Here is a 13,136-nt window from a genome sequence, read left to right on the forward strand (position 1 = left end):
CAATTATCCCAACTCTAAGAACAAGAAAGACATTTGCTATGTGTGTGGAAAACCAGGACACCATGCTGCTCAACGCAGACACAAAAAAAAGGTGACAAAGCAAATGGCAATCCTCCTAAGATTAATTTAGCCAAAAGAGATGATATAATTGCTGCAGTCATCTCTTAAGTCAACATTGCAACCAATGTGAAAGAGTGGGTAGTATACTCTGGGGCTACTCGGTACATATGTGCAAATCAAGAAGCATTTTCCTCCTATACTCCAATAGGGGATGATGAAGAGGTGATTTACCTTGGAGACTCACGAACTGCTAAAGTTCTTGGTAAGGGCAAAGTTCTCCTGAAACTTACATCTGGAAAAAATTTGGCCCTCAATGATGTGTTGCATGTGCCAAATATTCGGGCAAATTTGGTTTCTGTAGCATTGTTAGGAAAATTTGGGCTGAAAATGTCATTTGAATCTAACAAGATTATAATGACAAAAAATAATGTATTTGTAGGCAAGGACTACTGTAATCAGGGATTCTTTGTACTCAACATTTCAAATGTGATCAATGGAAATGCATCTTCTTCTGCTTGTATTGTTGAGTCAATTTCTTTATGGCATGCTAGATTAGGACATGTTAATGTTATCTACATAAAGAAAATGCAATCACTTGGATAACTTTCTAGTGTTAATAATAATGACATGAAAAAATCTGAAATATGTACGGAAACTAAAATAACCAAGAAAAGTTGTATAATTCTTCAAAGAGAAACTAAATTATTAAATCTAATTCACACAGATTTAGGTGATTTAAAACAAACTATGACTAGAGGAGGAAAAAGATATTATGTTTTATAGATGATTATTTTAGATATACTAAACTTTATTTACTTAGAAATAAAGATGATACTCATAATGTCTTTTATCTTATAAGTTTGAGGTAGAAAATCAACTTAATAAGAAGATAAAAAGAATTAGATTAGATAGAGGAGGTGAATATTTAGCTTTAGATAAGTTTGTGAACATGAAGGTATAATAAATGAAATAACACCTCCTTACTCACCAGAATCCAATAGAGTAGCAGAAAAAAAAAATAGGACACTAAAAGAAATGATGAACTCTATGCTAGTTAGTTCTCATGCTCCAGATAACTTATGGGGAGAAGCTATAATATCTGCATGTCATCTACAAATAGAATTCCACATAAAAGGACTGGCAAAACATCTTATGAGTTATGAAAAAATTATAAATAAAATTTAAAATATTTAAAAGTATGTGGGTGTCTTGCTAAAGTGTTATTACCTGAACCTAAAAAAATTAGGTTCTAAAACTTCAGATTGTATGTTTATTGGATATGCTGAACATAGTACTGCATATAGATTTCTTGTTTTAAGGAGTGATGTATTTGATTGTAATACAATTATTGAGACAAAGAATGATGAGTTTTTTTAACATATTTTTCCACTGTCCAATAGAATTTCTCATGCACCTGTTGAAAGAAATAAAGAAGTAACGTCTAATGAGGAATTGAGAAGAAGCAAAAGACCGAGAAAAGAATTTTCCTATGAAAATGATTTTCAAAACTTTCTGTTGACAATGATCCTTTAACTTATTTTGATGCAATTTCTTCTTCTGATTGCAAGTTTTGGAAAGAAACAATTAAATCTGAAATTGATTCTATTTTGAAAAATAAAACGTGGACTTTGGTAGATTTACCTCATGGTGCAAAATTTATTGGTTGCAAATAGATTTTTAAAAGAAATATAATTCTGATGGTTCTATAGAAAAATACAAAACTCGTTTAGTAGTAAAAGGATTTTCTCAGAAACAAAATATTAACTATTTTGACACATTTGCACCAATAACAAGAATTTCTTCTATTTGTGTTTATTTGCCTTAGCTTCTATTCATAAATTTGTTGTTCATCAAATGGATGTCAAACTAATTTTTTTAAATGGTGATTTAGAAGAAGAAATTTATATGTTTCAACCTGAAGGATGTGTTGTATCTAGACAAGAAAATAAATTGTGTAAATTAATCAAATCCCTTTATGGTCTAAAACAAGCTCCTAAATAGTAGCATGAGAAATTTGATCAAGTATTGATAAAAGACGGATTTTCGTCTGTAGAAATGGATAAATGTGTGTATTCTAAAATTGTAAATAATCAATATGTGATAATTAGCCTATATGTGGATGACATGCTTATATTTAGTACTAAATATTTCTTATCTTTTAATTTTAATATGAAAGATTTTGGTGAAACTAAAATGATATTGGGTATTAAAATCATAAAGAAAATGTGGTATAATATTGTCTTAAGAACATTATACAGAAAGACTTCTTCGGAAGTTTGAAAATTATGATGTGACACCTGTAAATACTCTTTATGATGCTAACACTCAATTAAAGAAAAATAATGGTGACCTAATTGTTCAGTCTAAATATACTCAGATTATTGGGAGCCTTATGCATTTGATGAATTTTACAAGACCTGACATAGCTTATGTTGTGTGCAGACTGAGTAGATATACTCACAATTCTAATAGTAAGCATTAGTTTGCATTAGTTAGACTAATGAAATATTTGAGAGGTACCATAAATTATGGTATCTTATATTGTGGATTTTCCACTATATTAAAAGGGTACCGTGATGTTAATTGGATCTCGGATTCAAATGAGACAAAATCCACTAGTAGTTATGTATTCACCCTTGGTGGTGGTGCAATAGCATGAAAGTTAGTTAGGCAAACAATCATTGCTAGGTTAACTGTGGAATTAGAGTTTGTAACTCTGGAGATGATTGGTTTTGAGGCTGATTGGTTAAGAAACTTCTTAACCAATATTCCTCTGACTAAGGATCTGTTGCCTCCTGTATCCATACGTTATGATTGTTAAGTGGAAATTGCTATTGCTAAAAATAAATCATATAATTATAAAGCAACTGCTTAGAGATAGAATTATTTCCATTGATTTTGTGAAGTTAGAGTTGAACTTGGCTGATCCTCTAACTAAACTTCTAGGAAGAAAATTAATTCTTCAAACTACAGGAAAATGGGACTGAGGCCAATAAATTGTCAATAGAGAAAGTAACCCAACCTATGTGATTGATGATCCCATAAAATAGGTTCATATGGGTAATAACAAGTTAATATTGACCGTAAAGCACTTCAAATTTAAGTCCCTCTGGAGATAAGTGCTTTGATTGCTAGTAATTGTGAGGGTAAGTTTAAAATTCTTAATGAATTCATATTCCTTTAGGCAGGTGTATTTAAAGCAATATATACTTGATGAATTCACCTATATGAGAGTGGAGTGTGGCCACTCCTATAAGATTTATTGGCCGACTCTTTAGAGATCTCATGAATAACCAGGCAGGCGCATGGCCTAAAAGCGCAAAACTGCATTAATAGCAAATTATGGGTTGCAATGTGATTGATAAAATCTCTGTCGTACATCAAAAGTTATTGGTTCATAGAAATTCGTACTTCATCAATAATTCTGTAGGTCATATTTTGTCAATCTAAGTTTGGTTCATAATCCAAAAGACACCAAACTAATTACATTTCATCCAAATAAATCCAGCAGATTATTTTCTTATCTTTTGATCAAAATCTTTTGAAATAGGAAAAAGATTGTTGTAAATAAATGTATTTCAAAAGATTCTTGGTCCATGTTGTAAACTAGAGGAAGTTATCTTGGATAAAAGTTTGACCTTTTCAAAGTTTGATCTGCACAACTATTTCTAAACTTTAGCATGTGCACTCTAAAGGATAAAACTTTACCTACAACCTGATAGCTTTCACCACAACGGTTCTGTTGGTTCCTAAACCTTTGCTTCACATGGATAAAATCCATGATTCTCTCAATAGCCAACAAACGTGACTTTTGATCCCTTTGCACGTTACTTTTTCTAGGCCTATAAATACATGACATTCCTGTTCCTCTATGTACGTCACCAGACTTTCCAAAAGTCATTCTCTCTTTCTCTTGATCTCTGCTCTTTATTTTACTTCTCCTACTCTCTGCTGGATATAGTGCAACTTGCTGTTCTTGTTCCTTCTTGATTTAAGAAGAGGGCTTGTTTAATTCTGAAAAAATATTTCAGTATCCTTGAAATAGTTTCTTAGGATAGTGCTATTTAGCACAACTCAAGCGTGTTCGTGTTCCTCATTTAGTTACTAGTGTTAGCATTGTTAGGCGTTTTTTCCTACATCCATCTCATTCACAAACTTGAACAACAAATAATTGATGGACAAGCAAATCAATACGCAACACCGTAAAAATTTGTTTAGTTCCTCTTTTACTTGGAAATAGATGTCAAACAATGGATAGATCTTTTGATTCCTGTCGATGTTGTTACAGCATCGAGATGCAAAAAGTCATCAGCTAAATTCAAACCACATTATAATCATCGGGGACTTTGCACTATGGATTTTAAGTGAAGACATGAAAACAAGGAAAACAAAATCCAGAAAAAAATTGATTCTCAAAATTGAAAGAAATAATCCAGGGGATTAGGATACAAGCATATATGACAATGGAACTCAGAACTAGCCAATGACTAAAGAAAGGAAATTCCCTCATCTATAAAAATAAGACTGCAGATGATCTTGTTTGTGCTAAACCATTTGTAACTGACATTTAAGCAAAAATAGTATCAGCTCCTCTATGACCTAAGTTCATTGAGTTGTGCCCTGTGCCCTGTTTACAATCAAAAAAAGCTTTTGACAGGGTTCACAACTATCCTAAACAATTTTTTTTTTTTTTATAATTGTAATAAACAATTTTTTTTTAACTATGGTAAACATTTCTTTTAACTGTGGCAAACATGATTTGCATGTAAAGCATTCTTTTTTCTTTGTTTATAAATATGAAGGTTATGGTAAGTTCATGGTGAAATGTATACGCCAAGAATAAAAAATTGTGAACATTTTTTTAAAAAAAATTCTAGTAAACAAGTTTTTAACTATGGTAAACATTTCTTTTAACTGCAGTAAACATCATTTGCATGTAAAACAATTTTTCTTTTGGTTATGAATATGGAGGTCGTGGTAAGTTCATGATGAAATGTATTCATCGCGAATCCAAATTTGTTGCAAAATTTTAGCCTTGGCAGCATAAACCACATCTCCAGAACAGTGGAGAATGGCAAATACTGTTCTTGAGGTTTTTTTTCTTTTTGGGTAAATTATATTTTACCCCCCTGTGATTTACCCTTTTTTTACATAACCCCACTATGGTTTCAAAAGCTATACATAACCCCCTCATGGTTTGGATTAAAGTGTCAAAGTAACGGAAATAGTCACTCGTAACGGAACTTCTAAAAATGTCGAAATTACCCTTATAAATACATGACACATTAACCCCCTATAATTTTTATATTTTACCATATAACCCCCTTATGGTTTAATACTTTACCATATAACCCCCTTATGATTTTCAAAATATACACATAACCCCCCTTAGTTAATACATAAATTTCAACCTTACATAAGGGTATTTTTGACATTTTAAGTGACGCCGTTACGAGTGACTACTTCCGTTACTTTGACACTTTAATCCAAACCATAAGGGGGTTATGTATAGCTTTTGAAACCATAGGGGGGTTATGTGGAAAAACGCTAAACCACAGGGGGGTAAAGTGAAATTTGCCCTTTTTTTTTTTATCAAGGTTTTGTACTGCACAAAAAATGATATATGTTTAAGCACCATCTACACTCTACATTTTGTAAAGAATGTATAATTGAAACACAACAAATAAAAGAGAAACTTAATTAAGTAGAGTTGCCAGACTATTGTTGGTGGCAGAGTATGCTTGAACTAGATTTGCAGCTGATCGGATCCATATTGACTGTATTTACGTGCAATGGCAGGTTCAAATTCACACCAAACACTGTAAAGGAGGAATATAAAAGATACAATGAATTATTCTAAGTAGGAACAATATTCTGCGTTTTTCCACTTAAATTCATTGAACAAAACATAGTAGGGAAATTTTATTTTTTGTCTCTTCCTGCCTCTGACCAACAAAAAGAAGAGACAAAAGATAAAATTCACAAAAGGGAAAAGCCTTAGGCTTTCATTAAACTTCTAGAGCTGTATTCCTCAAGAATCCACAATCTCCAGCAAAATATCCATTACTGGATTATATGCCTTTTGTTTGCAAAATAGGACTTAATTGCCGAAATCCTTTTTAAGGAAATCCATCTCATTGCACTGAATAGCATTTTCCATCTTCTATGTCCTCTATCAGAGAGAACAGGATCTTCCAGGACAACACTAACAGCATTCTGTTGCTCAGTCTGAAGATGGTAGGATGGATTATAATTCTGTGGATACTCATCCTCAACTGAAATTTGAGGATTGGAAGATTCAAAATTGCTCAAAAGTTGGTCAATTCCAAGATCTTGATCGTTTGCACTAAAATAATCATCACCACTAAAGAAACCATTAGTTTGAGCAGTTGAAAAGGAACTTAATTCAGGATAATCTCCATTGTCATATGGATTGGCCGTTAAAGTATTGTAACCATAAGAATTAGCTGCCACGGGTGGATTTGAGGTGTAATCTACATTGAAACTTAAATCAGGATTATCACCATTGCCATATGCATTGGCAATTGGACTGTTGTTACCATCAAAATCAGCCACCACAAGAGGATTTGGGGAGTAATCAAAAGTAGAGAAGCCGAAAAGGGCATATATCAAAGATGCTTCATCATCAAAACTGTTAACTTTCTCCCAATTTTGAAAACCTGTTTTTACCAGATCAAGTGCATGGGCCTGAAACATAGTTGGAAATTACATAATCAAATGTTTGTCGATTATTTGGCAAACATCAACACTTACAAAGAAGAAAAGAAATCATACCTTATCCGATGCAGGTAGATTTTCATCGGAAAAAAGCTGATTATTGAAGAAAAACCATATCACTTGTCCTACAACATTGAAAACCACAGCTTTCTTCTGCTGAGATTCAGAAGGATGATACAAATACAGTTTCTTGTCAAGTTCACATGTCTGGGCATGACTAACTGTGGCATCCCACTTCTTAGTTGGCATGGTTTTCCCGAGGATCTGCAGGATTTTCAACTACTGGTTAATCCAACAAAGATGAACATAATTTTCAAATTTTGTGCACTAAAATGCAAATGTCCAAGTTACAGTTGAAGTTGATATAGTCATGGTGACTTCTACATGGAACAGAAGCCAATTGAAATCCAGGCCTAGGACTATGACAAGTACATGAAGGCGAGAAGATCAGGGCATACCAAGACACAAACTTAAGATCAGGGCATACCAAGACACAAACTTGTTGAACACTTACCCTTCCTAGCATCTGGAGTATGTTAATTTATTAGAGAAAGCAAAAGACAAGCAGCCTAATTCAAATGAAAGAAGACCTGTGAAAGTGACCTCATTCATCAGATGACTGAATATGATTACCTCAGGATGACATGCTATCTGGAAAATTACGCACTCAAGGGTTATGTGAAATATAGATAAGAGAGAAGATTGTCACAACACCTCCCATGACAACAGGACCAATAATAAAAAAGAGTTATGATATTTTTGAGATAATCTTACGCTCCTGAGTCTTGTGGGGTCAAGATGAAGTAGAATCAGGAAATCCTTGACAGAATTAACATATGCATTGCTTAAACGCTCGTGAAATGGTCCATTTCTTCTAATATTTTTTAACCGCCATACTTCATCATCAATAGATGGAGGGTAGTGCTTCCCGGATGCTACAAAAGACAGCAATTTCAATGAATAAAATCTGATTACAAACTACAAACAAGAAAGAACTGCAAAATGTAAGATTTCAAGTTTATGTTAAATTCTGAGTTCTATTGCATTCCAGAAGCCCCTAATGTATGGTTGGTACCAATGACGCTCAAATACAACCTGAAAGTGGCTTATATAGAGCTTGACTCTTCCAAAATCCATGTTTCTTCAGCAGTTTTACCCACTATGGATATTAGTAGACAATTCCATCCAATATCCACATCCACGGCAAAGAATTTTATGTTTTAAGTTATATTTGTAACAGAATTTTCTAGCTAATATAGACTCCCAAAAATACTAAGAATGAAGATCCTAAAAAGAAAGAAGAGTTATATCTTACATTTGTTTCGACGATCCGCAACTGTGAATTGATCTGATAGTGCTTCTTTCACTTGTATTCCACTGTGAGTACTGGGGATTCTTGCCCCCAGCTTGAACTTGCTGAGCTTCATCCAAAGACTGGAATGCCTGAACTTGATATTTTGCACATAACACTTGCCTTTGTTCAGATTTAAGAGCGTCTTTCCTCCAAGAAGGGCCCTTTTCCTTTTCGTCTTGGGGAATTCCTCATTTTCGACAGGTATGTCTTCCCTTTCGGAAACAATATTTTCATTGAACTGCTCAGATGTCCAATTACCTCCTTGGACATCCCCAAAATCTCCCTTAAGAGCAACAATTTCGATCTCTGAAGAGGCTAGTGGCCCAGAATTAACAACCTGATTAGTAAGAGGATTAACCAAAGCAACTTCTAAAGCAGTATGCCCTTCTCCTTTTATTTCCAGCCCAGTCAAAACTCGACCAGCCAGTTGCTTGCTGAATTGTAGCTCTAAGCATCTTGTTTCAGAAATATCCATCTGATTCAACAGCAGAAAGTCGACGGACAAGCAGATTGATATGTTCTGTACCTTTTAAAACAGTCACAAATCTTTCAGTTCCTGTTTTTTACCTGGAAATAGATGCCAAGTTGAGTTATATATTGGAATTCAGTTAATTTTATCACAAACTCAAAAACCAAAAATAGCAGCTGAATTTTTCCCACATCATGATCATCCAGGATAATTTTATTACATGACGACATGAAATAAGGGGAATTCCAAAAAAAATTAAAAGGGTCCATGAAAATTGAATATCAAACTCAAAAGAATATAATAGTGGTTCAAGGCTACTATCATGGATGACAATAGGATTAGGCGATGGCAAAAGACAAAAGAAAGAAAATGCCATCATTTATAAACATTTGACTGTATGTGATCATGTATAAACTAGATTAATTGTAACTGAAATTTCATCAAAAATAGCATCAGCACCTCTATGTCCTCTTAGTTTCACTTGCACCCTGTTTGCAAACTCAAAAAGAAAGAATATACAAGAAACATGGTCAGAATGCATTGGAAATTCTGAAAATTAAATATCACTTCAAATTGTAAAATAATTTGAAGTATCTGCGTACAAAAAACCAAACCAAGATACCCAAACTATTTCCTCATCCAAACCAACTTTTTCTATTAGCTGTGCATAGCATTTTTAAAAAAACAAAGACACAATAATTAATTTTTCTGTGAGTTGACTTGTCTGGCTGGCTGTTCCTATCCTCTAAGTCAGTTACTTTGGGATTAAATTACTTATAACCCCCTATAATTTTATATAATGTCAGATGACTCCCCTAAAGTTTCAAAATAATCACATAACCCCCAATGATTTTATGTAAAGTAAAAAATGAATGGAATGCAGAATCAGTTATAGCATTTATATCAAATTCTCTCTAAAAGTGTGTGTGATAAAATCTTAATCTCTATAAAACTCTCTTGTAATTTGTATAAATATCTACTTTATCTCCTTGTGATTTTTGCATTTATCCACATAATTTCCCTATACTTTTATATAAGATAATTAAATGATCAATTGATTTAGCATTTAAGTAAGGCCACTACTAGTATTTTAATTAACGACATTATATAGGCTATTTTTAGTCAAATTTTCATTTTACATAAAATCATAGAGGGTGAAATGGATATTTTCAAATCTCATGGGGATCATGTGATAATAGACAAAATCATAGGAGGGTTATATGTAATTTATCCATTACTTTGATAATCAAAAAGTTAGATATTCTCATAATCTGATTGAACAAGTTTTCTAATAAAGAAGATAATTGTAAGATATATAAAGCATGATCCTTACCTTTTGGCTGCTTGAATTACTCACCTGTTCTTCTACTTGGAAAAAAGATGTCAAACAATGGTAAAATTTGCCACTGCATCAGGAAGCAAATTTGACATCAAGATTTACTTAATCAGGAGTTTTCACTTGACAAATCACAACATCTGAATGCATCTTATGTCAAATATCAGAATAGGAAATATCCGAAGAAAATCCACAGTCAAATATGAAGAAAAATCCAGAAATCCGGGGGAAAATTAGACTCTATGGCTGCAAGTATCTATGGCAAGAGAACAAGGTAAGAAACAAAAATTAGATAATTATTTTCAAAATCAACAACGGAAAAAAGGTAGATAATATGAACAGACATCATTTCAAATCATCATAAGCCGCTCACGCTTCAAATTCTTCTTTTTCACATCATGATGCTAAACACAAAAGAAAAAGAAGAAAGAAAAGGGAAACAAACAAGTCAATCATCACAATTAACAGCACCAAGAATTGGGAAAGTGCAAAACAAAATTGGTACCATCCTATAACAAGAAAACAAATAGATCAAAACTCCATAATCTTATAATACTTTACTTGCTAGATTCAGACAAAATTATTAGATTTCTACTGACCTGAACTGTCTGAATTTGCTCTCAGTTAATTACTAGTGCCGAAGCTTAATTTAGAGTCTGAAGACGTGCTCCTTTTATACTCTAGTAACGCGGCAATGGGGTCGTAGCCTCGTGGACCCAATAAAGGCGCGTACTAAATTTTTCTTTGTAATAAGACAGATAAGTAAGGTAATGAAAGAACTTCCCATACCCCCCACACTTGAGTTTTTAGTGAAATTCTTGGAAATATACTGAAGACACTGCCACTCCACATCCCGAGAACAGTATCTTTGGCCTATAGAATCTACCTCGAATGTCAGTTAAAGCCATTGAAAAGTAAGCTAGCTCCCGTTTCGCGGCAACACAAATACTGCATCGCATGATACGTGTAATTTCATATTATTCTTTTTTCTAGGAATATTTTGAACCTGAAATCCAAGTCTTCATTTTGCGTTACATGATAAATAGGGCCTTGTAACACGGTAGCAGGATATATCTCATACCTTTGGCGTCACCTAGACAACAAGATACATTTTTTCCACTTCATGCCTTTTAACTATGCTCGAATTTTTGCTTTGTTCGCTAAATTTCAAAGTAGGGCACAGCAGCTTTGGTTCTGAATGATTAATTATTATGGATACTCTCTTAATAGATTGCCATACAATTGCAAATGTTTGCTCCTGGATTTGACACCGGTGTTCTTTTTGTCCTCAACAATGTGCTAAGAAGAAAGAAAATTCAGATGTTAAAGTAACAAGTGCGACAAATAGTGAAATTAAGTTGCTTGCTAGTTGCTTCAATTAATTAGCGATTGTAATATGGGATCGTTCACCAAACGAACATTACTGACCCTTAGACATTCATGGTTTAGCACTCATCTTTATTAGATTTCCCTTCTTAGGAAAGCTTTAAGAGTTTCCCTTTGTTTTCTTGGCTTGTTGATCAATCAAGTGAATAGTTCATACTTCATCGACAATTTTATATATGCTTCTGATCATGATATGTGCCTTCACCTTTCTCCAAGCTAGTTGCACATTCATCTTGCTGATTTTTTTTTTCTATTTTAAAACCAATAAAAAGATTCTAACAAACTTTCTACATAAAAAGAAAACAAATAAATCAGAACCCACCGTATAATTGGACATTTCTAACAGCACCAATAATTGGACATTACTAACAGAATTGAGTTCTTTCATGGTAGGACTTTACGTACTAGATTCAGACAAATTGATTAGATCTTTTCCTGACCAGACAAGTCTGACGTTTCGCTTGTATAATGATGTTGCATGACGAAGATAGACTAATTCAGCCATGCTGCGAAATTGAGTCAACTGAGTCATCTCTGTGCACGATAAGGAGTAATGGGAAAAGGACAATTCAACTGCATTGGCCGCAATATGTACAGCAAAGAATGAAGCAACCGAATAAGGCTTAATCCGGTCTTCGCAAATGGACCCACCGTACGTGAGCAGGCGTGATACTGCAAATAAACCTATGGTGCTGTACTCTTGTTGCTCGTTTTCTATGCATCCAAGACGTGAAAGTAATTGGAAAGTTGCGCCCAAGGTCCAAATTGGCCGTAACTAAGTCTTCAAATTGGCGGCAGCTAAGTGAAGTAAATGGCGGGAGGACAAATTAATGAAAGATAATAAAATTAAATTTAAAAATTTGGTGGTACACAGATATGCTGAGAAGAATAAATCGAACCGAAGTTTGAATGAACTGATCGATAACTAAAATTTTTTGTAGAATGATAGATGCATTGATTATAGTGGATAGTACATAATTTATTTTCTAAAAACGCATATACATGACAACAAATAAACAATGTTAAGATATAAATGTTTACCTAATAAATGTTTACGGATGTTCAAGTTAGAAACCAAATACATGTGGATGAGTGATTGCAATCATAATGTAAATAGGATAAAGTAATCTAAAATCAAATAATATTGTAATTGTTTTGTAGTCCTTTATAAGTGTTAAGTTCTCGATCTAGTTTCACATGGTAATACATAGTTAAAATTTTTGTTGTCCTTCCTTGCTGGAAAACAAATAAAAAAGAGTAAATTATTGTGTAGGAAATGAGATGTAAGAAATAAATGGTGGAAAAATTTTTAAAAATCAAATTATGTGGATACATAAGTTCAAATTCGACTGTATTTGAATTAATGACCAATAAATGTCAAAGCAGCCTTTACTCAATTGAATTGGTGATGAATAGAATTGAAATCTGCCTACTGAATGAATGGAGTTAATGAAATCTCTATAAAATTGGTAAGGAAATTCTTATAATGAAAAGTGATTTTTAAGTAGGTTCAGTCTCAGATTTTAGTACAAGTATATCAATATTGATTTTTAAAATGTATAAGCTTTTTCACACTAATTAATCTTTGTAGAGTTCGAAGTTATTAATTTGAAAAAGAAATTAATTTTATATGAAAGGATAAGATATACACAATAAATTTGCAATAGGGCTACCTTCTATTTATTAGCAAATTAGGGGATGATACTTATCCATTATAAATAATTTTTTTTTCAAATTAACGATTAAGTCTATCCAATAATGGAATTCAAATTATTATCGTCAATTTATGTAAT

At 33.0% G+C, this 13,136-nt stretch overlaps 1 protein-coding gene across 2 annotated transcripts; it reads right to left on the reverse strand.

Annotated features, from left to right (window-relative positions):
* Positions 1 to 5,893: 5,893 nt before the first annotated feature.
* On the reverse strand, positions 5,894 to 10,653 carry LOC113738836 (calmodulin-binding protein 60 A). Of its 2 annotated transcripts, XM_027266105.2 has the most exons (7): positions 10,557 to 10,653; positions 9,955 to 10,027; positions 9,081 to 9,109; positions 8,114 to 8,719; positions 7,573 to 7,733; positions 6,856 to 7,062; positions 5,894 to 6,768 (listed from the first exon to the last, which is right to left on the reverse strand). In XM_027266105.2, the coding sequence occupies exons 4-7, from the start codon at positions 8,625 to 8,627 to the stop codon at positions 6,124 to 6,126; spliced, it is 1,527 nt and encodes a 508-aa protein (XP_027121906.1). In that variant the 5' UTR covers positions 8,628 to 8,719; positions 9,081 to 9,109; positions 9,955 to 10,027; positions 10,557 to 10,653; the 3' UTR covers positions 5,894 to 6,123. The 2 variants fall into 2 exon arrangements, with proteins under 2 accessions (XP_027121906.1, XP_071902231.1); XM_072046130.1 differs by lacking the exons at positions 9,081 to 9,109; positions 9,955 to 10,027; positions 10,557 to 10,653 and having other exon boundaries at positions 8,114 to 9,058.
* Between the last annotated feature and the right edge of the window lie 2,483 nt (positions 10,654 to 13,136).

The sequence above is a fragment of the Coffea arabica genome, chromosome 4c, assembly GCF_036785885.1.
Source record: "Coffea arabica cultivar ET-39 chromosome 4c, Coffea Arabica ET-39 HiFi, whole genome shotgun sequence".
NCBI lineage: Eukaryota > Viridiplantae > Streptophyta > Magnoliopsida > Gentianales > Rubiaceae > Coffea > Coffea arabica.

What these genes read in the sequence shown, in the direction of transcription:
- LOC113738836 (XM_027266105.2), bottom strand. Translation starts at nt 8,627, where the DNA reads ATGGATATTTCTGAAACAAGATGCTTAGAGCTACAATTCAGCAAGCAA. An exon ending in TGCGGATCGTCGAAACAAAT is followed by an intron (nt 7,734 to 8,113) that starts GTAAGATATAAC and finishes TGTCTTTTGTAG; the next exon opens with CATCCGGGAAGCACTACCCT. An exon ending in ATCTACCTGCATCGGATAAG is followed by an intron (nt 6,769 to 6,855) that starts GTATGATTTCTT and finishes ACTATGTTTCAG; the next exon opens with GCCCATGCACTTGATCTGGT.